General features: G+C 44.1%; 3 protein-coding genes across 3 annotated transcripts; 1 reads left to right on the top strand and 2 right to left on the bottom strand.

Moving 5' to 3' along the window:
• Positions 1-309: 309 nt before the first annotated feature.
• On the bottom strand, positions 310-11,429 carry LOC149978976 (deoxyhypusine synthase-like). Its single transcript, XM_090197253.1, has 10 exons — positions 11,372-11,429; positions 10,592-10,794; positions 9,839-9,988; positions 9,401-9,522; positions 4,943-5,039; positions 4,709-4,795; positions 4,205-4,310; positions 1,965-2,068; positions 1,335-1,460; positions 310-1,007 (listed from the first exon to the last, which is right to left on the bottom strand). Exons 2-10 carry the CDS (start codon positions 10,787-10,789, stop codon positions 915-917), a joined length of 1,083 nt encoding a protein of 360 aa, XP_090053379.1. The 5' UTR covers positions 10,790-10,794; positions 11,372-11,429; the 3' UTR covers positions 310-914.
• Positions 9,859-13,140, top strand: LOC149978975 (guanine nucleotide-binding protein G(I)/G(S)/G(O) subunit gamma-12-like). The gene is made up of 2 exons (XM_090197254.1): positions 9,859-12,167; positions 12,475-13,140. The coding sequence occupies exons 1-2, from the start codon at positions 12,075-12,077 to the stop codon at positions 12,598-12,600; spliced, it is 219 nt and encodes a 72-aa protein (XP_090053380.1). The 5' UTR covers positions 9,859-12,074; the 3' UTR covers positions 12,601-13,140.
• LOC110538917 (F-box/WD repeat-containing protein 9) lies at positions 12,907-22,562 on the bottom strand. The gene is made up of 8 exons (XM_036939022.2): positions 21,951-22,562; positions 21,562-21,695; positions 21,193-21,340; positions 19,847-20,894; positions 19,375-19,523; positions 15,642-15,845; positions 14,446-14,511; positions 12,907-14,118 (listed from the first exon to the last, which is right to left on the bottom strand). The coding sequence occupies exons 2-8, from the start codon at positions 21,681-21,683 to the stop codon at positions 14,044-14,046; spliced, it is 1,812 nt and encodes a 603-aa protein (XP_036794917.2). The 5' UTR covers positions 21,684-21,695; positions 21,951-22,562; the 3' UTR covers positions 12,907-14,043.
• Positions 22,563-24,130: the final 1,568 nt, after the last annotated feature.

Genomic DNA, 24,130 nt, shown 5'->3' with positions numbered 1-24,130 from the left:
ATCAGCGCTTTCTACAATATTTGGGCAAAATATCAGAATTGAGCTGCCTGTACTCAGCTGTAGATTTGCTCACATGATGCTGATTCATGTAAAGTATAAACATTCTGACTGATTGGCAAGTACATCCATGTACACAATGGTAGCTAATGCCTCCAGATCACTGTCAGAGATGATATGCACTGTAGCTGGAAGAGTTGCGGTCAAGGACTATTGTATATGTGCGTGCCCAAAGTGGGTGAGGCAGGGGAGACCCCTTATGGTCATTTCAAGTATTGCCGAACATTTTTGGGAGAAGAAAACAAGAGGTAGTAAGACAACATCAGATGTTTTATTCTGTAATAATGGAAACATTGAGGTTGTTTTTATTAATTTACTGAGATATACATGAGTAGGTACTAGGTAATAAATAAATACATTTAACCTCAGTAAGCATTTCTTTGAATAACAGTGCATGCTCCCCTAAAGAGACCCTCTCACTAACTTAAAATAACATATCTTATAAGTTTACCATATAGTAATGTCTCACTCAGCAATGTCATTCTCAAACGTGCCAGTATGCACGCATACACACACACAACTCATTGGTACATGGCAATTCACGTCATTCAACAACAAAAACACTTACGCGAAATGTACCCCGTAGCAAATAGTTATTTCAGAAAAAATGGCGAGAGAAGTCCGTAAACAGAACATCATGTCTAAAAATAGACGCAGAGACAGATCACTGTCATATGATGCATCATCATGATGAGGCAAGTGAACTAACCTTCTGAAAGGTCTATATCTTGAAAACTTGATTGCTGACATGCAAAACATTTTGGGGCTGTATCAACAGTTGACTAATGAAACAAAAAACGTGTTTCTTTGTGGATTATTCCTTTAAGTGTGGAGTGGGAACACCTTGGTTAGTTTGGTTATTCTTTCTTGTCAGGAATCAGCTTGTCAGCATGGTGGGCAAACGTCTCAGCTACCAGCAGTGGGAAGACTATGGAAGCATCAGCGTACACCTGGAGAGAGAAACAAAACACAGAAAGGAAACAGAAGCCCAAACATACAGATCTCTAAGAGAAATCTCTGGAGATGGGAATGGAAAGAGCCATTGGAAAAGGTTCAACGTGAGTTTGTGTTTTATCTTTGGTCGATCTAATGCATCTATCAAGAGTTCTGGGGGCGCTGCTCTCCTGCTTGACCCCAAGTTACACTTTCACTTCATCTATATTAGCATAAGGTGAGGCCAAAAGCACATTTCCATCTTCGGATGGCCAAATAAGTTAGATTATTTTCTATTCCATCCATTAACCTTCAGACTGGGGATAAGATAGCTGGTGAGTTACCTTGACTGGCTTGGCATCCATGCGGATCTTCCCCCAAGACACTGCCTCATCAGGCCTGGCCCCTGAATCGGAACCATCAAACTCCTGCCCAGTGTTCACAAACACTGCATAGTCCGCTCCATTCCTCTGAGGAGGGAGGGGGGGTTACATTATAATAAAATGGTTTGACCTGGTTGGTTAGTTAAGGTTGCTAAGCACCTGTGTTGGGGAAGCTACTCTGAAAATATAGTTTACCAAGCTATCAACTACTTTGAAAAAGTAGTTCACTACATCCAAACTACTACATGATAAACTATAATATCTCAATCTGAAATGTTCTGGACTACAAATGGTAAGAACAGTAGTTCGCTACACCACTACATGGCAGAAAAGTCATTAACTACTGGAAACACTACCAATATTTTAATGTAGTTCAACTACCACCAAGCTACTGCAAAATGTACTTACATTACTACATGTAATTTACTACCAACACTGCTAAGCACGTCAACTTTCTAACTGGTGAGTTGCGACAGAACAAAATGATAGGAAAATAGGTGAATTGAACAGTTCATCATTTACACCAACATTATAATTAAGGAATATGATCATAGAGAACATTTTATAGTTGTAGTAATAGTAGTTACTTACCATCAGATTGGCATTGGCTATATGGTGTTTGACCAGGCCCCCACCCAGAATAATCATCCCTGTCCGTTTGGCAAACACTGCCTTGCTGTTCAACCTGCGGATATCTACAACACAGACCGTGTTATCAGCACAATACATTACATACCACCCTTCAACTACAAAACCAAGCACACAACCCTTCAACTACAAAACCAAGCACACCATCCTTCAACTACAAAACCAAGCACACCACCCTTCAACTACAAAACCAAGCACCAAAACAGTGACACATACTATTGAATGCATAGATATCTGGAATGAATGTCACCAAGTGGCAAGTTTGTGATGGATGAGATATGTACAGTAGAAGTCGGAAGTTTACATACACCTTAGCCAAATACATTTAAACTCAGTTTCACAATTCCTGACATTTAATCCAAGTAAAAATTTCCTGTCTTAGGTCAGTTAGGATCACCACTTTATTTTAAGAATGTGAAATGTCAGAATATTAGTAGAGAGAATGATTCATTTTAGCTTTTATTTAATTTAAATCAAATTCCCAGTGGGTCAGAAGTTCACATACACTCAATTAGTATTTGGTAGCATTGCCTTTAAATTATTTAACTTGGGACAAACGTTTCAGGTAGCCTTCCCAACTTCCAATAAGTTGGGTGAATTTTGGCCCATTCCTCCTGAGAGCGCTGGTGTAACGGAGTCAAGTTTGTAGGCCTCCTTGCTCGCACATGCTTTTTCAGTTCTGCCCACAAATTTTCTATAGGATTGAGGTCAGGGCTTTGTGATGGCCACTCCAATACCTTGACTTTGTTGTCCTGAATCCGTTTTGCCACAACTTTGGAAGTATGCTTGGGCTTAATTGTCCATTTGGAAGAACCATTTGCGACCAAGCTTTAACTTCCTGACTGATGTCTTGAGATGTTGCCTCAATATATCCACAATTCTCCATCCTCACTCAGGACTTGAATGCCGGAGCGTTTGGTAGGTGGAGGTGCTCAGAGTTGACCCATTTTGCATACCATGCCATGGGACATCCGTGTCTACATCTGCCATCTATTTAGTGAAGTGCACCAGTCTCTCCTGTTGCAAAGCACCCCCACAACATCATGCTGCCACCCCCGTGCTTCACGGTGGGGATGGTGTTCTTCGGCTTGCAAGCCTCCCCCTTTTTCCTCCAAACATAACGATGGTCATTATGGCCAAACAGTTCTATTTTTGTTTCATCAGACCAGAGGACATTTCTCCAAAAAGTACAATCTTTGTCCCCTTGTGCAGTTGCAAACCATAGTCTGGCTTTTTTTATGGTTGTTTAGGAGCAGTGGCTTCTTCCTTGCTGAGAGGTTTTTCAGGTTATGTCGCTATAGGACTCATTTTACTGTGGATATAGATACTTTTGTATCCGTTTCCTCCAGCATCTTCACAAGGTCCTTTGCTGTAGTTCTGGGATTGATTTGCACTTTTTACACCAAAGTACGTTCATCTCTAGGAGACGGCGGCGTGCGTACTATTGTTTGTACAGATGAACGTGCTTCCTTCAGGGGTTTGGAAATTGCTCCTAAGGATTAACCAGACTTGTTGAGGTCGACAATTGTTTTCTGAGGTCTTGGCTGATTTCTTTTGATTTTCCCATGATGTCAAGCAAAGAGGCACTGAGTTTGAAGATAGGCCTTGAAATACATCCACAGGTACACCTCCAATTCACTCAAATTATGTAAATTAGCCAATCACAAGCTTCTAAAGCCATGACATAATTTTCTGGAATTTTCCAAGCTGTTTAAAGGCACAGTCAACTTAGTGTATGTAAACTTCTGACCCACAGGAATTGTGATAGTGAATTATAAGTGAAATAATGTGTCTGTAAACAATTGTTGGAAAAAGTACTTGTGTCATGCACAAAGTAGATGTCCTAACCGACTTGCCAAAACTATAGTTTGTTAACAAGAAATTTGTGGAGTGGTTGAAAAACCAGTTTTAATGACTCCAACTGTATTTACAATGTAAAGCAAGGCAAGTGTGTGGTCTCACATCACCAAAGGAAAGAACTGGCAGCAGCTAGCCTAGCGGTTTGAGCTTTGGGCCAGTAACCAAAAGATTTGAATCCCTGACACGACAAGGTGAGAAATCGGTCAATGTGCCCTTGAGCAAGGCATTTATTCCTAATTGCTTCGGTAAATCGCCATGGATTACAAAAATTGGAATGTACACAGACAGAACCCCAGTCCTCATGTCTCCTCTCTCTCTCTTACCATCTACTATATCCAGCACCAGCCCAGGGTTTTTATATGAGTGGAAATAGATCATGTCCCCAATGGATCCATCTGTCAGAGCAGGGCTGAACACTGGGATGTCATTCTGCAACAGAGGTTGAAAATCTATTGATTATATGAACACAGCCTATTGTAACTCAATGAGGGCTTCAGGGAGGGAGGGAGGCAGAGAGAGAAAATGTGCACGACAATTTAGTATATTAGACAGTACCCACAAACAACTGATACAGCAACAAATATGAACAATAATATTATGATCCGTTAACCTTGTAGAGGTCATTGTGATAGTGTAAGGTGAGGCCAATGAGGGGCTTGAGCCCCCTACTGTACATTATACTGGTGAGTTTAGAGAGGGGAATGATAAAGATACTTCACAAATGGAGAGATAGGGCAAAGAGCACTGGTTTCAATTCATTCCACTGATATCACCTGTTCTATATCAAGGACAGGCTGATGAGAACAGTAAGCCCCTCCAGTCCTCACCTTATAGGCCCAGTAGTAGACAGACTCTGGGTTGTTGATCTCTTTGCCCAGACGGTGGATCATCTTGGACGGGGTCCAGTGGGTGCCCTAAAGGGTTAAGAGGTCAAAGGTCAAATGAATGTGACAATACCAGCAACACCAGGATGATAAACTTTTTTGATACATTTTACCCCAATGAATACAACCCAGACACGGAAGATGACATTTCCTGTACAAAGGGTTAAATTAGCTCACCTCATCTTTCTGCTCCTGCACCATCTGGTCCAGAATGGGCATCAGCCAGTCCTCAAACTTACAGTAGTTATCATTAGGTACCAGGAGGTTACCTATCCTAGAAAGAGAGCGACAGCGGAGAGAGGAGAAAAGAGAGAAAAGATTAGTGACAATTTAGTGTATTAGACAGCACCTACAATAATAACAACTGGGTGGTTTGAACCCTCTTCACCGTTAACTCAGACACCAGCCAGCTTCAGCTCGGTCAATCCCTGCCAGTCTGCACAGCGCGATATCAACCCAGAACATATCAGACTTTTTCTCTACCAGATCACCGGATTCCTGCCGCAAGCTCTGGATCATTACACCGGAGCTAGCTAGCTGCAACCGAGTGGCTACTACTGGCTAACGCCTCTGTCCCGAAGCAAGCACCGAAGAGGTCTACCAGCTAATTATTGGGCTACAATGCTTACTTTGTCAATTGGCCTGGCCCCTTTTTGCCGACACGGAGCACCGCTTGATCCATTACAACTGGTCTGCAGACGTAATCGTCCGAGGTGGTTTCAACAGGCTTTTCCGTTGCGATGCCGCTGAAGACCATCTGCTAGCTTTCTGAATCGCCGTGTCTCCAGCTCACCAAGTGTAGTAGCGACTACCGAATGGCTCCCTGACTCACCTATTGCTGCTCATTGGACCCTATGATCACTCAGATACACATGCCTCTCCCTAATGTCAATAAGCCTTTTCTACTGCCATTTCGGTTAGTTATGATTGTCTTATTTAACTGTAGAGGCCCCAGCCCCGCCCAACATGCCTTAGATAGCTCTTTTGTCCCAGCCCCACACATGCGGAGACCTCACCTGGCTTAACATGTGCCACCAGAGACACAACCGCTCTCATCATCACTCAATGCCTAGGTTTACCTCCACTGTACTCACATCCTACCATGCCCTTCTCTGTACATTATGCCATGAATCTATTCTAACATGCCCTGAAATCTGCTCCTTTTATTCTCCGTTCCCAACACACTAGACGACCAGTTCTTATAGCCTTCGGCCGTACCCTTATCCTACTCCTCCCTTCCTCTGGTGATGTAGAGGTTAACCCAGGCTCTGTAGCCCCCAGAATCACACCTACTCCCCAGGCGCTCTCATTTGTTGATTTCTGTAACCGTAAAAGCCATGGTTTCATGCATGTTAACATCAGAAGCCTCCTCCCTAAGTTTGTTTTATTCACTGCTTTAGCACACTCCGCCAACCCTGATGTCCTAGCCATGTCTGAATCCTGGCTTAGAAAGCCCACCAAAAATTCTGAAATTTCCATCCCCAACTACAACATTTTCCGACAAGATAGAACTGCCAAAGGGGGCGGAGTTGCAATCTACTGTAGAGATAGCCTGAAGAGTTCTGTCATACTGTCCAGGTCTGTGCCCAAAGAATTATAGCTTCTACTTTTAAAAATCTACCTTTCCAGAAATAAGTCTCTCACCGTTCCCGCTTGTTATAGACCCCCCTCAGCCCCCAGCTGTGCCCTGGACACTATATGTGAATTGATTGCCCCCCAGAGTTCGTACTGTTAGGTGACCTAAACTGGGATATGCTTAACACCCCGGCCGTCCTACAATCTAAGCTAGATGCCCTCAATCTCACACAAATTATCAAGGAACCTACCAGGTATAACCCTAAATCCGTAACCATGGGCACTCTCATAGATATCATCCTGACCAACTTGCCCTCTAAACACACCTATGCTGTCTTCAACCAGGATCTCAGCGATCACGGTCTCATTGCCTGCGTCCGTAATGGGTCCGTGGTCAAACGACCACCCCTCATCACTGTCAAACGCTCCCTAAAACACTTCAGCGAGCAGGCCTTTCTAATCGACCTGGCCCAGGTATCCTGGAAGGATATTGACCTCATCCGGTCAGTAGAGGATGCCTGGTCGCTATTTAAAAGTGCTTTCCTCACCATCTTAAATAAGCATGCCCCACTCAAAAAAATGTAGAACGAAGAACAGGTATAGCCCTTGGTTCACCCCAGACTTGACTGCACTTGACCAGCACAAAAACATCCTGTGGCGTACTGCATTAGCATCGAATAGCCCCAGCGATATGCAACTTTTCAGGGAAGTTAGGAACCATTATACACATTGAGTTTGAAAAAGCTAGCCTTAACTTTCCTAATTGAAATTTGCATCCTGCAGCACTAATTCCAAAAGGTTTTGGGACACTAAAGTCCATGGAGAATAAGAGCACCTCCTCCCAGCTGCCCACTGCACTGAGGCTAGGAAACACTCACCATCGATAAATCTACGATAATCGATCATTCCAATAAGCATTTTTCTACAGCAGGCCATGCTTTCCACCTTGCTACCCCTACCCTGGCCAACAGCTCTGTTTCCCCCGCAGAAACTTGCCCAAGCCCCCCACCCCACTTCTCCTTCACCCAAATCCAGACAGCTGATGTTCTGAAAGAGCTGACAAATCTGGATCCCTACAAATCAGCTGGGCTAGACAATCTGGAACCTCTAAAATGATCCACCGAAATTGTTGCAACCCCTATAACTAGCCTGTTCAACCTCTCTTTCGTGAAGTCTGCGATCCCCAAAGATTGGAAAACTGCCGCGGTCATCCCCCTATTCAAAGGGAGAGACACTCTAGACCCAAACTGTTTATAGACCTATATCCATCCTGCCCTGCCTTTCTAAAATCTTCAAAAGCCAAGTTAACAAACAGATCACCGACCATTCGAATCCCACCATACCTTCTCCACTATGCAATCTGGTTTCCGAACTGGTCATGGGTGCACCTCAGCCACGCTCAAGGTCCTAAACGATATAACAGCCATCAATAAAAGACAGTACTGTGCAGCCGTATTCATCGACCTGGCCAAGGCTTTCGACTGTCAATCACCGCATTCTTATCGGCAGACTCAATAGCCTTGGCTTCTCAAATGGCTGCCTCGCCTGCTTCACCAACTACTTCTCAGATAGAGTTCAGTGTGTCTAATCGGAGGGCCTGTTGTCCGGATCTCTGGCAGTCTCTATGGGGGTGCCACAGTGTTCAATTCTCGGGCCGACTCTTATCTTTATATCAATGATGTCGCTCTCGCTGCTGGTGATTCTCTGATCCACCTCTAAGCAGACGACACCATTCTGTATACTTCTGGCCCTTCTTTGGACACTTAAAACCTCCAAACGAGCTTCAGTGCCATACAACTCTCCTTACGTGGCCTCCAAATGCTAGTAAAACTAAATACATGCTCTTCAACCGATTGCTGCCTGCACCCACCCGCCCGACTAGCATCACTAAGCTGGACGGTTCTGACTTAGGTATTTGTAGTTGTCCACATATTCTAGGTGTCTGGTTAGACTGTAAACTCTCCTTCTAGACTCACATTAAACATCTCCAATCCAAAATTAAATCTAGAATCAGCTTCCTATTTCGCAACAAAGCCTCCTTCACTCATGCTGCCAAACATACCCTCGTAAAACTGACTATCCTACCAATCCTTGACTTTGGCGATGTACTTTACAAAATAGCCTCCAACACACAGCAAATTGGATGCAGTCTATCACAGTGCCACCCGTTTTGTCACCAAAGCCCCATATACTACCCACCACTGTGACCTGTATGCTCTCGTTGGCTGGCCCGCACTACATATTTGTCGCCAAACCCACTGGCTCCAGGTCATCTATAAGTCTTTGCTAGGTAAAGCCCCGCCTTATCTCAGCTCACTGGTCACCATAGCAACACCCACCCATAGCACGCGCTCCAGCAGGTATATTTCACTGGTCATCCCCAAAGCCAACACCTGCTTTGGCCACCTTTCCTTCCAGTTCTCTGCTGCCAATGACTGGAACGAACTGCAAAAATCACGGAAGCTGGATTTATATCTCCCTCTCTAACGTAGAGCATCGGCTGTCAGAGCAACTTACCGATCACTGTACACAGCCCATCTGTAAATAGCACATCCCCATATTGCAATTTATATATATTTTTGCTCTTTTGCACCCCAGTATCTCTACTTGCACATCATCTTCTGCACATCTATCACTCCAGTGTTAATGCTAAATTGTAATTATTTCGTCTCTGGCCTATTTACTACATTTGCACACACTGTACATAGATTTTTCTATTGTGTTATTGACTGTACGTTTGTTTATCCCATGTGTACCTCTGTTGTTTTTGTCGCACTGCTTTGCTTTATCTTGGCCAGGTCATAGATGTAAATGAGAACTTGTTCTCAACTGGCCTACCTGGTTAAATAAAGGTGAAATTATTACTATTATAAAAAAATATATACATTTTTAAATATGGTCAATATACCACGGCTAAGGGCTGTATCTAGGCACTCCGCGTTGCATCATTCATAAGAACAGCCCTTAGCCGTGGTATATTGGCCATACCACACCGCCTCGTGCCTTATTGCTCAATTGTATTATGATCTGCGATCCATAGTAGAGGTGATAGTGCTCTACCTGTTGATGCCTCTCTGTCTCAGCTCCTTGCCAGACAGGCTGAACTCCCCCAGGTAGGTGGGGGCCAGACACTTGATGAAATCCTCCTCGACTCCCCCCGCTGTAGTCACTATCACGTCCACCTGTTGGGAAGGCCCACAAACACATGTAGCATTTTACTAGTGTATACGATCACCTATATGCACTGGCATCTTGAAGTGAGTGTTTATGTTGTAGGGGTGTCAAACTTCATTCCTGGAGGTCTGCAGTCTCTGCTGGTTTTTATTTTCCATAGGTGTCCAATTAAGACCTAGATAACCAGGTGGGGGCAGCTCCAACTAATCAAACACCTTCATTGATCAAGTAGATCAAGTACAAGTGAGGAATGACAGCCAGCAGACACAGTGCTGGAGGACTGGAATTTGACACACGAGTGTGGGATGTTTTATAGGACTGTACCATTTTGTGCTGTGCCAGGTAGCGGATGGACTCCCTCACTCCAGAGCTGATGAGGTTGGAGGTGTACCCCAGGAAGATGGTACAGCCCGAATGGGAAAGGGAGGAGCCGCATCCTTCCTCTTCCTCCAGCGGCTCCAGACGCTTCTCAATCTGTGGTTATAAATAGATGACAGAAGGAGAGAAATATAGACCACATTCAGTATGATAAAAGCTCTCTCTAATAAAGGGCTTTAAACATTTCTCCCTCTTCTTATTCCTCTCCCAATCCCTCAAAAAGCAAAGCCTAGAATCAGACAAGGAATGTCTTATGTCTACATAAATGGCAACAACTTGGATGCTAACATAACTCTCCACATCCCCAATTACTAGGCCTCTTATCCCCTTATACGTCCTGGGATGTTTGGAGTAGGATCCGTAGTTCCCTCCTGTACACTGATCTTAGGTCAGCTGATTCTAGATCTGTACCTAGTAGATCAACTCCTACACAGAGCGGGACATCCTCTGACCCAATGACAACACTAGCCTGCTCCCAGATCTGTTTGTGCTGTGTTGTCAACTCCTATGGTCATTGTGAGTTGTCAAGACAACACAAAGAGATCTGGGACCAGGCTCTGAGAAGGCATCTGAACTCCCTAACCTCTAGAGATGGATATCATCTAGCCTGGAATACAACCTTTTATGCTCCGTTTCACCATAGTTTTACTGAGCATATCAGTTAGGATTCCAGGCTAGATGGCCTCCAGTGAGTCTCACCATCCTGTTGATCTCCTGTATGGCATGGGCCACACTGCTAGCCTGGAAGCCTGTGGTGAGGAAGGACTGGAGCAGGGCATGGTGGTCCACTCCCTGGTTGAAGTCATAGCCCTTGATACGGGGCATGTCGTCTGGGAGGGCCGTGCTGGGCATCAGCACCGCATCCATGGCCACGAAGGGGGCGTGTTGTTCCGCCATGCCGTCTGTCAAACACAAGGAAACAAATCAAAAAGGTATGCAACGGTTGCATAAAGAGTGCTGAACATTAATGTTACCTAAGTGTATGCAAAGATCGTTTTAGTGGCTTTCAACCTAGAATAGCTACAAGCAAAATGATCTGACCGCTGGAATCCTGTAGTTCATGTTGAAAAGGTTTGCAAAGTGTCAGCACCATTATCAACTCCTTAAATCAACAGTCAACTCTCTTCAGTAGCTAGCTAAATCAACTGTCAACTCCCTGAACGATTCTGATTCTACTGTATAGCTGGTGGCAAGCAACAATATTAGGATCCTGCCTTGTATTGTGCTTAGTAGCAACTTATAGAGACAGCATTCTAATCAAAGTATAGCAGACGTTAGTTAGCAACTAACACTCCAATGCCTGCGGACTGCCTGGCTTGCAACTAGCTAGCAGCTAGCTAGCTAGCTATCCATTCTCTATTGGCTTAAAAACAATTACACCCACTGACAAATGAAGCAACATAACGTTTTTTGAATTAGAGAATGCTGAAACTAAAAAGGTATCATTGTATAAAGACACGCAAAACATTAGCAACACACCACAGGTCTAGAGCTCTGACATTCCCCATGTAGCACACGAAACAATTACGGAAAGCGCAAAGGTTCAAACGTAGCAACGCATTCTGGTGAAAGATTGTCTTCTGTATGCATCCTTCCTATGCTTATCATTATGTGTGTCAACATTAATCTCACTCACACAGTCTCTTTTATTATCAGTGAGGGATGTGTGATGTTGATGTGACATTTCCAGGACTGTGTGTGTAACCTTTAAACCTGACACACATCACAGCAGCTTTGAAGTGGCCTCCACACTAACCACAAAGAGCAGAGGGGGAGACCAGAGGTTAAAAGGGAGGCCAGATCAAATCAAATGGATTTATATAGCCCTTCGTACATCAGCTGATATCTCAAAGTGCTGTACAGAAACCCATCCTAAAATCCCAAACAGCAAGCAATGCAGGTGTAGAAGCACGGATGCCACTGACAGAAATTGGGACCTCGGTTGGACGTAGGCTCACATAGCCTAGTGTTAGAGTATAACAGCAACTTTCACATTATTATTTCAAATCTAAATCCATATTTGGAGGTGGAACAGGTTTCTGTGTGTTCGGCAGGTTTAACATTTTCAACTCAACAATTGATTGCAATTCCATTAATTTATTTCTCTCACTTTGGAGTGGAAAGAGGTGGAGTTTCAGCTTGCTGTCTGGGACTAAAAGTGGGAGTCTCTCTGGAGGAGGAGATGTCAGGGAGGGTGTGCAGCAATAACAGTGTGATGCAGGCACGGAGGACTGTGGAACAACTACGAGTGGAGGCAAGCATGGAGAGGATCAAGGTGAGAGTACACTAAAGTAGCCTGTGTGTAATGAATTAGTTGGAAGTAGAATTTCAAATTAATTTGGAGAATGACAATTTTGTTGATCAATACTTTCATTTGATGAATCAAAAATAAGATAAATTGTGGGAGCAGTGCAGAGCAGTCTGATGCAGAACGGATCAAGGAAAATGTGAACTTACCCCCACACTCGTCTTAGGACACATCAATAACTCTGTATTGGGCATCACCTTTCTTCTGAATGTACAATAACCTCAGCTTTGAGACAAGCTTTAAGTTATGGCTGTTCCTTACTTCTTCCTCCCAGATCTCCACAGCAGCTGCCCAGCTGGTGCAGTACTGTCAGGAGCACAGTCGCAGTGACCCCCTCCTCACCGGCATCTCTGCCTCCTCCAACCCCTTCAAAGACAAGAAGACCTGTGTCCTGCTGTAGAAAGGCTGCCCCGGGACACCGCTCTCTGGTGCTGCATTCAACAGTGCTTCATCATCAACAACAGTGAAACGTTTTGATGCCAGGCTACTTCATCATGTCCTACTTCAACATGTCCTACTTCAACATGCCAGACAAGACATTAACATGTTGGCTAAAGCATAAACTGACTGGTTGGTACAGTATTGGTCATGCTGTAACTTCAGCATGTGGCTTGCAGTCCAGAATGTCTCAATAACAAAAGGAGCAAACTGTTCACATCTTCTTCTTGACATTACAGAACCACAGGGTACACTGGTAAACAATGAATTGATTGAGTGTAAACATTTTATTCATAACAAAAGAAATCACACATCGCATATTCACAAAAGCATATTTACAAAATCTGAATCATTTGGGTATTTTTATGCAGTCAGAGGACTATCTTGCAGCAGGTGAAGAAGGGTTGCAGATAAGGAGTTGTCATGGAGATTGATTGTTGCTAAGGACAGACACTGTTGCCTCAGACTATCAGTGTGTGTAATAAAAAAAACTTGTAACAAATAATTAGTGAACAATGCAGTACTATTGGGTTTTGCACTCAAATGAGCCAGTTGAGCGAGGTTGATGCTGGGACACTACAGATTCAAATCAAAGTTTATTTTGTCACGTGTGTAACAGTACAGCGCTTTCCTCAACAGTGCAGAATTAAATAAAAACGTTAAGAGTTGGTAAAGTAGTTACCCTAAGAGAGAATGACAAAGAGGAAGAACTCAAAACAGTGTAATTGACAAACAAGTGCTGTGGTACTGAGTATAAGAACGCCACTACACACATTATGACAGTTAGACCAAAATACTTTACAATCAGTGTGTCAGAACGACTTGAATCATTCTTTCCATTGTGTTTCCGAATCTGTTTCAATTGTCAGAGAAAAATACTTAATCTGTTTTCTAGAGACCAACTGTCTGGAATGCTGGTGGCGGAATGTCCTCATTTTAATTAACAAGCTAAAATCAGGCCAATGAAAAATCAAATCATGTACAAGTGTTTAAAACCCTTCAGTAGTGCTGTGCCTCAAATTAACTCCCAAATTCAGTTTATGTGAAATCGTTTGAACGAGTGCTGGGTCAACAACACAGGGACTCACAGACAGAACTACACTATACCATGAAGTGCTATTATCTTAGGCCTTTTCTTTTACATTTCTGTACATTAGTTAAGGAAGCCTTTGTGTGTTATTTTCTTATTTTCTTTGATAAAATACACGGGAATCACACAGACACACTAAATATGTTTGGCTTGTATATAGTTTTTGGGGTAAAGCTAAGAGCACTGGTCCTTCACGGCAACATTCTCACAGCATACAGTATGAGAAAGTAGATCATTTAAATGACAGACCATTATACGTCAGTCATCTTGCATCACTTCAGGAACGTAAGTAGATTAGGGTGGGTGTGGCCCCCCTCACCTCCTGGCCCTCCACACCTCCACACACATTTCTCCTGACGCGATCGCCAGCACTCCTGCTTCGACACTCAACTACAGAGACAGAAAGAGGACAGAGAAGAACAGAGACCGAGCGAGAGAGAGGAGAGAGGAACAGAGACCGAGCGAGAGAGAGGAGAGAGGAACAGAGACCGAGCGAGAGAGAGGAACAGAGACCGAGCGAGAGAGAGGAGAGAGGAACAGAGACCGAGCGAAAGAGAGGAGAGAGGAACAGAGACCGAGCGAAAGAGAGGAGAGAGGAACAGAGACCGAGCGAGAGTAAAACAGATCTTTCTTCAATCAGATCAAGGTAGGAGGCTAAGGAGAGAGGCTATCAGCCATCAGAATCTCAAAAGGAAAAATGTGATGCGAGAGACTCACCCCATTGACGCCTGCCTGGTGGTGCAGTGTGCACAGCGTCCTTGGAGGGGCACAGGGGAGGTGCACCTGGAAGATGAATGGTTGATAAGATAGGAACAGGGATTGAAGAAACATGGATGTGTTCATTCATGTCATCAATGCACACGCTCTTTGATAATGGTTTAATGTTGTTTGTAACCGAATGGGCAGTGAAAATGATTTTCCTCTTTGAGGACAATAAAGTAGCCTAACCATGCATTTAAAACCCCCAAACAGAACACCATTACAACAGAGCTGAATAGATATTACTACACATGTTCAAACAATTATTGTACGGTGAGACCAAAGAAAAAGAACCATCCTCAGATGGACAATAAAGACATTGTATTGTCGTGGGCTCCAGGGTGTAAGCCTGACTAATACTGGGCTTACACCACACAGGTTCTAAATCTTAACTTGGACCCGTTCTTTTATTCCACCCATCCTCAACCCCGGGACGTGGGTGCTCACATTACTCGATGATTCCTTAACTGACCCAACCCTGCGTTTCTCGGTTGTCGTAGGAAGAAAATGCTGACGCGCAAACAGTGAGCTGCTTTACAAGTGTGCACATTATTATGTGCAGAAACTGAGGCCCAGAATATGGACTTAATATGAAATTCTCTTTTTGGTTTCTGTCATGGTAGGACGCAGATATAATATTTATGGAATTTGTTTTGCAGGGGCCTGGCCACTCCCAGGTGGGTGGAGATTTCACTTAAGGACCAATGGAATGGTCGGAAATAATCAAACTCCGCCCAACCGGGGCACCGAGCCATGTAAAACATCACCACGGTCCATGTCGCTGTTGCTTTCGGTCTCACATACTGAATGCTCTGGCTATTGGCAGCCGTCCTCGCCCAATCGCGTTGTAGCACTGCTCATACTACAAGATACACAATCAACATTTCTGACGTCAAAATTGATTGGGTCCTCCGACAGGGGTCTGGAGAACGGAACAGCAATCATTGGTGAGTCCTTGACCCGCTCAAACAAACTACATGAGTCCAAATTAATACGATTTCACCCCGATCGTGAAAATTATTCTGGGACAGCAAAAACGTGGCGAATTCATGGCAAAATCGTGTAGTGTATGCCTGGCATAAACCAGAAAGAATGCCATGCCCACCATTGTTTCACAGCATTCAGACTGGTTTAACCAGGCTAACAGGACGTACCTTGATGGTGCGGTCAGCGGAGCAGGTGTAGAGGCTCCCAGGGGACCTGTGGATGCCAGTGACCAGTGAGGTGTGTCCCACGTCGAACTGGGAGAGGGGCTTGAAGAAACCGGCCTGCATGGAGAAGGCATGGAGAATGCCCCGGTTGTCCCCCGCCCACACCTCACTGTCACTGTAGCACATTGACAGCAGGTAGGAGCCCAGCTGGGAAGAGAGAAGACAAACCAGAATGAAGACACACATACTAACATATTATAGCCTGGTCCTGGATCTGTTTGTGCCAACTTGCCAAATCCTGTCACTGTTGAACCAAATAAGACAAAACAGCACAAGCAGAAGGGTGAGAAATGAAGGAACTTGTCTGTCGGCCCTGCATTAAAGACCAAAATGAGTTAAAGAACATTTTAATAAATAAAGTATACCAGTTTAAGGACCAAAAACTTGACAGCTGTGACAGAGATTTGCGATGTACACGTGGTTTATGAACTGATATGCAAAACGACACCGGATTCAAAATGTAGAATGTTTTAACTATTATACAAACGTCTTGCAACCCATAGAATGTTAAATATATGGGGGATTCAACCATTCCAGCTCTGTAGATGTTGCTGTGACGAGAGAGAATCTTTAGATCACTTGTTTTGGTACTATCCACATGTAGCTTGTTTTTGGTCGCAGGTTCAGGAATGGCTGAAAAAAAGTTTACCTGGAGCTAACTCTGCAAATAGCACTGCTGGGTGGTTTGAGGAGTTATAGTCAATCGATCAACAATATAATACTTTTAGTAAAAAATCTTTAATTTACAATCTGTAGAAACTATGATAACAGAAAGGTTCAGAACTTTTGTGAAACATCACAGCACAGTTGAAAACTATATGGACAGAGTTAAGAGATAGATGGGAGGGATTGAGTGGAGCTGAAGGGTGGGACTAAAAACAACAAGATAGCTAATGTCAAATCATATGTACCTGTAAAATGTATATAGGTTCAGAACTTTTGTGAAACAGCACAGTTAAAAACATATGGCAAATAGAAATCAAACTGGATGGTCTTCAGATATAGATGGGAGGGGTTGAGGGTAGCTGAATGATGGGATTAAAAACAAACAAATAAGTTTGGACACACCTACTCAGTAAAGGGTTTTTCTTTATTTTTAATATTTTCTACATTGTAGAATAATAGTGAATACATCATAACTATGAAATAATACATACGGAATCATGTAGTAACCAAAACAAGTATTAAAAAAATCCAAATGTATTTGAGATTCTTCAAAGTAGCCACCCTTTGCCTTGATGAGAGCTTTACACACTCATGGCATTCTCTGAAACAGCTTCATGAAGTCACCTGGAATGCATTTCAATTAACATGTGTGCCTTGTTCAAAGTTCATTTGTGGAATTTCTTTCCTTCTTAATGAGCCAATCAGTAGTGTTGTAACAAGGTAGAGATGGTATACAGAAGATGGTCCTATTTGGTAAAAGATCAAGTCCATATTATGGCAAGAACAGCTCAAATAACCAAAGAGAAATTACAGTCCATAATTTCTTTAAAGACATGCAGGTCAGTCAATACGGAACATTTCAAGAACTTTGAAAGTTTCTTCAAGTGCAGTCACAAAAACCATCAAGCACTATGATGAAACTGGCTCTCATGAGGACTGCCACAGGAAAGGAAGACCCAGAGTTACCTCTGCTGCAGAGGATAAATTCATTAGTGTTAACTGCACCTCAGATTGCAGCCCAAATAATTCTTCAGAGTTCAAGTAACAGACACATCTCAACAGCATCTGTTCATAGGAGACTGTGTGAATCAGGCCTTCATGGTCAAATTGCTGCAAAGAAACCACTACTGAAGGATACCAATAAGAAGAAGAGCATTGCTTGGGCCAAGAAACACGAGCAATGGACATTAGACTAGTGGAAATCTGTCCTTTGGTCCTATGAGCCCAAATGAGTCTAACCGCTGTGTCTTCGTGAGACGCAGAGTAGGTGAACGGATGATCTCTGCATGTGTGGTTCCCATCGTGAAGCATGGAGGTGGTGGTGTAATGGTGCTTTGCTGGTGACACTGTCAGTCATTTATTTAGAATTCAAGGTACACTTAAAACTTAAGGCTAGGGGGCGGTATTTTCACGTCCGGATGAAAAGCATGCCCAAAGTAAACTGCCTGCTACTCAGGCCCAGAAGCTAGGATATGCATATTATTAGTAGATTTGGATAGAAAACACTGAAGTTTCTAAAACTGTTTGAATGTTGTCTGTGAGTATAACAGAAGTTATTTGGCAGGTGAAACCCCGAGGACAAACCATCCAGGAATTTGTTTTAGGTCAGGTTTTAGGTTTTGTTTTGGGTCGAGTGAAGTGTACTGTTTGATAGAGGCGTGTGACCTGAAAAGCTCACTCCACTTTGTTTTCCTCCAGTATTGAACACAGTTTATCCTGTCTTAAATTGTATTGATTATTTACATTAAAAAAATACCTAAAGTTATATTAGGAAAGTTGTTTGAAATGTTTGGACAAAGATTACAGGTAACTTATGAGATATTTTGTAGTCATGTTGCACGAGTTGGAACTGGTGTTTTTCTGGATCAAAAGGGCCAAATAAATTGACATTTTGGATATAAAACGACGGAATTAATCAAACAAAAAAGGACCATTTGTGATGTTTATGGGACATATTGGAGTGCCAACAGAAGAAGCTTGTCAAAGGTAAGGCATGAATTATATCTTTACTTTTGAGTTTCGTGTCACGCCTACCGGGTTGAATTATGATTGTCGGTCTTTGTTTGATGGGGTGCTGTCCTCAGATAATAGCATGGTTTGCTTTCGCGGTAAAGCCTTTTTGAAATCTGACACGTTGGTTGGATTAACAACAAGTGTAGCTTTAATTTGGCTTATTGCATGTGTTATTTCATGAAAGTTTAATATTTATAGTAATTGAATTTGGCGCTCTGCCATTTCACCGGATGTTGTCAAAAATCGATCCCGCTAAAGGGATTTGATCCATAAGAAGTTAAACATGGCTACCATGGCATTCGGCAGCGATACGCCATCCCATCTAGTTTGCGCTTAGTGGGACTATCATTTGTTTTTCAACAGGACAACGACCCAAAACACACCTCCAGGCTGTGTAAGGGCTATTTGACCAGGGAGAGTGACGGAGTGCTGCATCAGATGACCTGGCCTCCACAATCACCCGACCTCAACCCAATTGATATGGTTTGACATAAGTTGGATCGCAGAGTGAAGGAAAAGCAGCCATCAAGTGCCCAGCATATGTGGGAACTCCTTCAAGACTGTTGGAAAAGCATTCCAGCTGAAGCTGGTTGAGAGAATGCCAAGAGTGTGCAAAGCTGTCAAGGCAAATGCTGGCTACTTTGAAGAATCTCAAATTTAAAATATATTTTGATTTGTTTTACACTTTTTTGGTTACGACATGATTCCATGTGTTATTTCATAGTTTTGAGGTCTTCACTATTAGTTTACAATGTAGAAAATAGTAAAAATAAAGAAAAAACATGGAATGAATAGGTGTGTTCAAACCTTTGACTGGTACTGTATGTATATTATTATATATAAATAACAGTATTAATTTTTATATCTGTGTCTACACATACCTGTGATGACTTGAAGTACCCAAAAATACTTTGAAAGTCTCCAGTAATATACCCTCCCTTTGCAACCCTAAATATAATAATATTCTTATACTGTGTGTATGTATGCGGGTTTGTACCTGTAGTTTCTGTAGGGTTTTCCCAGCTCTTCGGTCGTAGATGACCACAGTGCGGTCTTTACTCCCAGAAAGGATGTACTGCTCGTCCGCTACCAGGCACAGCACCGCGTTGCTATGGAGACGCAGGCTCTTTACCAGAGGCTCCGCCACTGCAGTGCAGACAGATCATGACCTCATCATCCAGCGACATCTGACAATGTTAGTCTGTCAAATTCCATAAACCTATTGATAGTTTCTGGATTTGCTCTAATCAGATGATATATTCTGAATGGGCAGTTCATTTGGCCAACCAAAGGATAACACATAGAAATATAAATTACTAGAACAGGTAAAGGTCCTTAGTCCAATTACCCCTCAGTAAGTCTATTTCTATACGATAACCATTAGTATTGTTTGTGTTCACTTTTATTGACTGATATAATCTAATTTAATAGAACAGAGACTACAAGTACCCATCTTATGAATCACTCACCTCTTGTGTCGTAGACGCTGACCTTCTTGTCGTAGGTGCCGGCCAGCAGCACGTCCTTCTGGGGGAGGGCCAGGCAGAGCACGGCAGCCCGGGCCCTGATTAGGCCTCTCTCAGCTCCTTGGGCCCCCAGGTCCCATAGCCTCACTGTGCTGTCGAAGGAGCCCGAGGCCAGCAGGGGTCCCCGGGCCGCCAGGCACCAGACCCAGCCTTTGTGGGTGCTGAAGAGGCCCTGGCCCCCCAGTGTATGGAGCAGCCTGCCCGTGGAGCCCCCGTCCCGTAGGTCCCACAGGTTCACGTTCCTGTCACGTGAGCCTGAGGCACACAACGCCCCGTCGCCCCCTACCAAGAGGACCGAGTTGACCTCAGCGATGTGACCCGAGGGGAGGGAGAGGCGCTCCAGGGCTGGGGGAGGACTGGGAGCGCGGCTGGACCTGTTTCTCTCCCCCTCGCTTCCCAATCTCGGGCCCGCTATGTTATCTTGACCGTCTCTATCCGCCAAAACTCCCACTCTCTCCTCCACTTCGATGGCCTCCAGGACACCTTGTTCATCATCTCTCTCCTCCTCTATCATGGCCTCGGCTGCAGCCTCCTGCCTCTCCTCTCCCTCCCCAACTCCCATCGGTAGATCCCCTTCCCTATCTTGCGGCATCTCTCCCTCCTCCATCAACTCCTCCCTATCCCACGCTACCGCCATCACGCCCTCCACTTGAAAACCCACTTCATCTACCCCTTCATCCACTTGGGGTCTGCCCTCTTCCACCTCCTCCCACTCTCCAATCCCTTCCTCTGCCAGGGCCTCTCTATCCCTTTCCCTCTCCTGGACCCTCTCCACCTCTCTCTCCCGCTCTGCCTGCTCGGCTTCCCTGGCAGCCCTCTCCCCCTGGCCCGTCCAGCAAGCGATCAGCTCCTCCATCTCCAGGCAGGCCGAGGGCCAGTCGAAGCCATCTCGTGGCCCCACAGGGAAGGAAGCTCTGGGGCCAGTTAGCCTGCGTGCCCGCAACTGCCACGCCGTGCTGTCCTTACCCACATTTCCCAGGGCGTGACACACCTGTAGAGGGAGAGACATGGACCTGATTCACACTATAGGACTGGCCTGAATAGTACTAGGCTGGCTTGGAAATTGTATTTTCTCAAGATCCTTTCCAGCAGCTATGATGGATGTGTAACCAGGTCATGACAGCCCAGTACCGCCCTCAAACATTTATTTTCTCAAATGTCCCTAGCCTAGCATGGTTTCCAGTCTTTTATGGCATTAGCCAACTCTGTCATCAAGGGAAACAGATCTGTTATCAAGCAGAAACAGATCGGCATCCAAGAAAGGTATGACGCTGTCCACTGACACACACCTGTGGCAGGACCGTGATGACACACTGTGCCGGGAGGTGCGAGGCGATGCGAGCCACCATCTCCCACGGCAACGACAGCAAGCCGCTTCCTTCAGCAGACGGGGAGGGGCTCGGTTCAGTAGAAGGGAGCTGAGAGCCTGGGGGCAGCCTGTGAAAAATAATTGTGTGTTATACCCTTCTTACACATCCGTGTCAACCCAAACTGTACAGGCGCTGACACATTGTCACATTGTCTTTTCCAGCACGGTTCCAGCTACTATGGCGGGTGCATCAAAACCAAGCCAGCAGTGCTCATTAGTGCACTACTAAGTATAATGGAACTGTTCTGAAAGCAGGAAGACTGTTGTGAGGGTCATCAGAGGTACTAACCCCAGCTGTCCAGGCCTGGAGGCTTCATTGGAGGGCTGTTTCAGTGGTGCCGATTTAGCTTCTTTCTCCCCTCTCCCGGCCCCTGCCTCATCTTGCCCCACAGTGACCCGAGGCTCGGACATCCACTCCACTTACTGCAGGAGAGTGCATCATACATTCGTTTATCTCAGACTCTCAGCTAAGGCGGTCCATCATTGACTGGCACAATCAAATTGTCAATAGGGTCATGATTGTGCATTCATTGCTAACAAACAGAATACCTACAGTAAAAACAGTAAAATCTATACACCACAGTGGGAACGGAACTTTATAACGTTAATTGCCCTTGTAATTTGACAGATACCGGCAACAAGTGTAATGCTAGCAAGCTAGTTAGATGATGCACTTACCCACACTTCCCTATGTCACTTATGGGGAGGTCCGACAGACAGTTCATTTGACAGCAGTAGCCTTAGTCAGTCCTCGTATGCCTTCTCTTGTTTTAATTGTATAATGAATATTTTCAATATGAGCACGGTGCGAGACGAAAAAGCCTAACAGCTAGACAGCGACGGTTACTACCGGGCGTTGGCTGGTACTATACTATCAGCGTCAAGCACGCTAACTTGCAAGATGGTCTTTGTTTGCCAATCAAGCGAGTAATCCTGGAACTGATCACATGTACAAGTTCACAACTGTGCTAATCAGCTCCTCGATATTTAAAGAAAACACTGACCGATTCTTCTTCTCTAAAAAATCAGTTAGAAATTAGTTGCTAGCTACAGTAAGAAGTTGATCCTTCATTCAAATTAGGTTTCCACTAGCTAGATAGCTGTATTGTAAAAGCAAAAACGAGCATTTGGATCTCAATTCAAGGTGAGCAGTGTGGTTAAGGTTACGTTTAAAATGAGATTTTAATAAGATAAATTCTAGAAATAGGTACGGTTTATGACTGCCAGTGACGCGACGACCCTAACAAATGGGGTTTCTTTTCCGGCGCATTCGACATTTCGTCATTGGCCTAAATTGTAAACAAAACACAATGTTTTTTTGCATGGTTATTTGTTTGTACACTAGCTGTTTATTGACTTTGTAAATTGTATTGTTAATTTAAGTTTTTAAAAAATTAAGTCAAAAGGATCAGCATTGGATCAGTTTTGACAATGGTTTACAATAATTGCATTCATACATTGAATGATAGGTCTGCACATTAAGCATAATCCATAGATTGTCAGGCAGCTGTCGGAAGGTTGTAGAACAAGCTGAGTTCAGATCCTCTTTTTATTTTATTTCACCTTTATTTAACCAGGTAGGCTAGTTGAGAACAAGTTCTCATTTGCAACTGCGACCTGGCCAAGATAAAGCATAGCAATTCGACACAACAGTTATACATGGAATAAACAAAACATCAATAATACAGTAGAACAAAAAAAACAAGTCTATATACAGTGAGTGCAAATTAGTTAAGGCAATAAACAGTCCATGGTGGCAAAGTAACTACAATATAGCAATTAAACACTGGAATGGTAGATGTGCAGAAGATGAATGTGCAAGTAGATACTGGGGTGCAAAGGAGCAAGATAGATACAGTATGGGGATGAGGTAGGTAGATGGGCTATGTACAGGTGCAGTGATCTGTGAGCTGCTCTGACAGCTGGTGCTTAAAGCCAGTGAGGGATTTGTGAGTCTCCAGCTTCAAAGATTTTTGCAGTTCATTCCAGTCATTTATTTTATTTATCCGTTATTTTACCAGATAAGTTGACTGAGAACACATTCTCATTTGCAGCAACGACCTGGGAAATAGTTACAGGGGAGGGAGATGAATGAGCCAATTGTAAACTGGGGATTATTAGGTGACCGTGATGATTTGAGGGCCAGATTGGGAATTTAGCCAGGACACCGGGGTTAACACCACTACTCTTACGATAAGTGCCATGGGATCTTTAATGACCTCAGAGTCAGGACACCCGTTTAACGTCCCATCCGAAAGACAGCACCCTACACAGGGCAGTGTCCCCAATAACTGCCCTGGAGCATTGGGATATTTTTTTAGACCAGAGTGCCGCCTCCTACTGGCCCTCCAACACCACATCCAGCCGCATCTGGTCTCCCATCCAGGAACTGACTAGGACCAACCCTGCTTAGCTTCAGAAGCAAGCCAGCAGTGAACTGGAAGGAAAGACGACCAAAGGAGGAATTGGTTTTGGGGGGCGACCAGTGAGATATACCTGCTGTAGAGCGTGCTATGAGTGGGTGCTGCTATGGTGACCAGTGAGCTGAGATAAGGCAGGGCTTTACCTAGCAGAGACTGGTAGATAACCTGTAGCCAGTGGGTTTGGCGACGAGTATGAAGCGAGGGCCAACCAAAGACAGCTTACAGGTCACAGTGGTGGGTAGTGTATGGGGCTTTGGTGACAAAACGGATGGCACTGTGATAGACTGCATCCAGTTTGTTGATGTTTGTTTCTGATGGAAACCATGAAAAAATGTGACAGGGCGCAGCTTTAACTTGGTCCAGCCAGACTCAATAATATGTCAGCAAGTTGGTACATTAACAGAGAAATGCTATAATCAGAAGTTCTTCTAAATA

The sequence above is a fragment of the Oncorhynchus mykiss genome, chromosome 13 (assembly GCF_057628025.1).
Source record: "Oncorhynchus mykiss isolate SJ-2025 chromosome 13, ASM5762802v1, whole genome shotgun sequence".
NCBI lineage: Eukaryota > Metazoa > Chordata > Actinopteri > Salmoniformes > Salmonidae > Oncorhynchus > Oncorhynchus mykiss.
The sequence above is the reverse complement of the archived record's forward strand: the minus strand, read 5'-3'. Positions and strand labels throughout refer to the sequence as shown.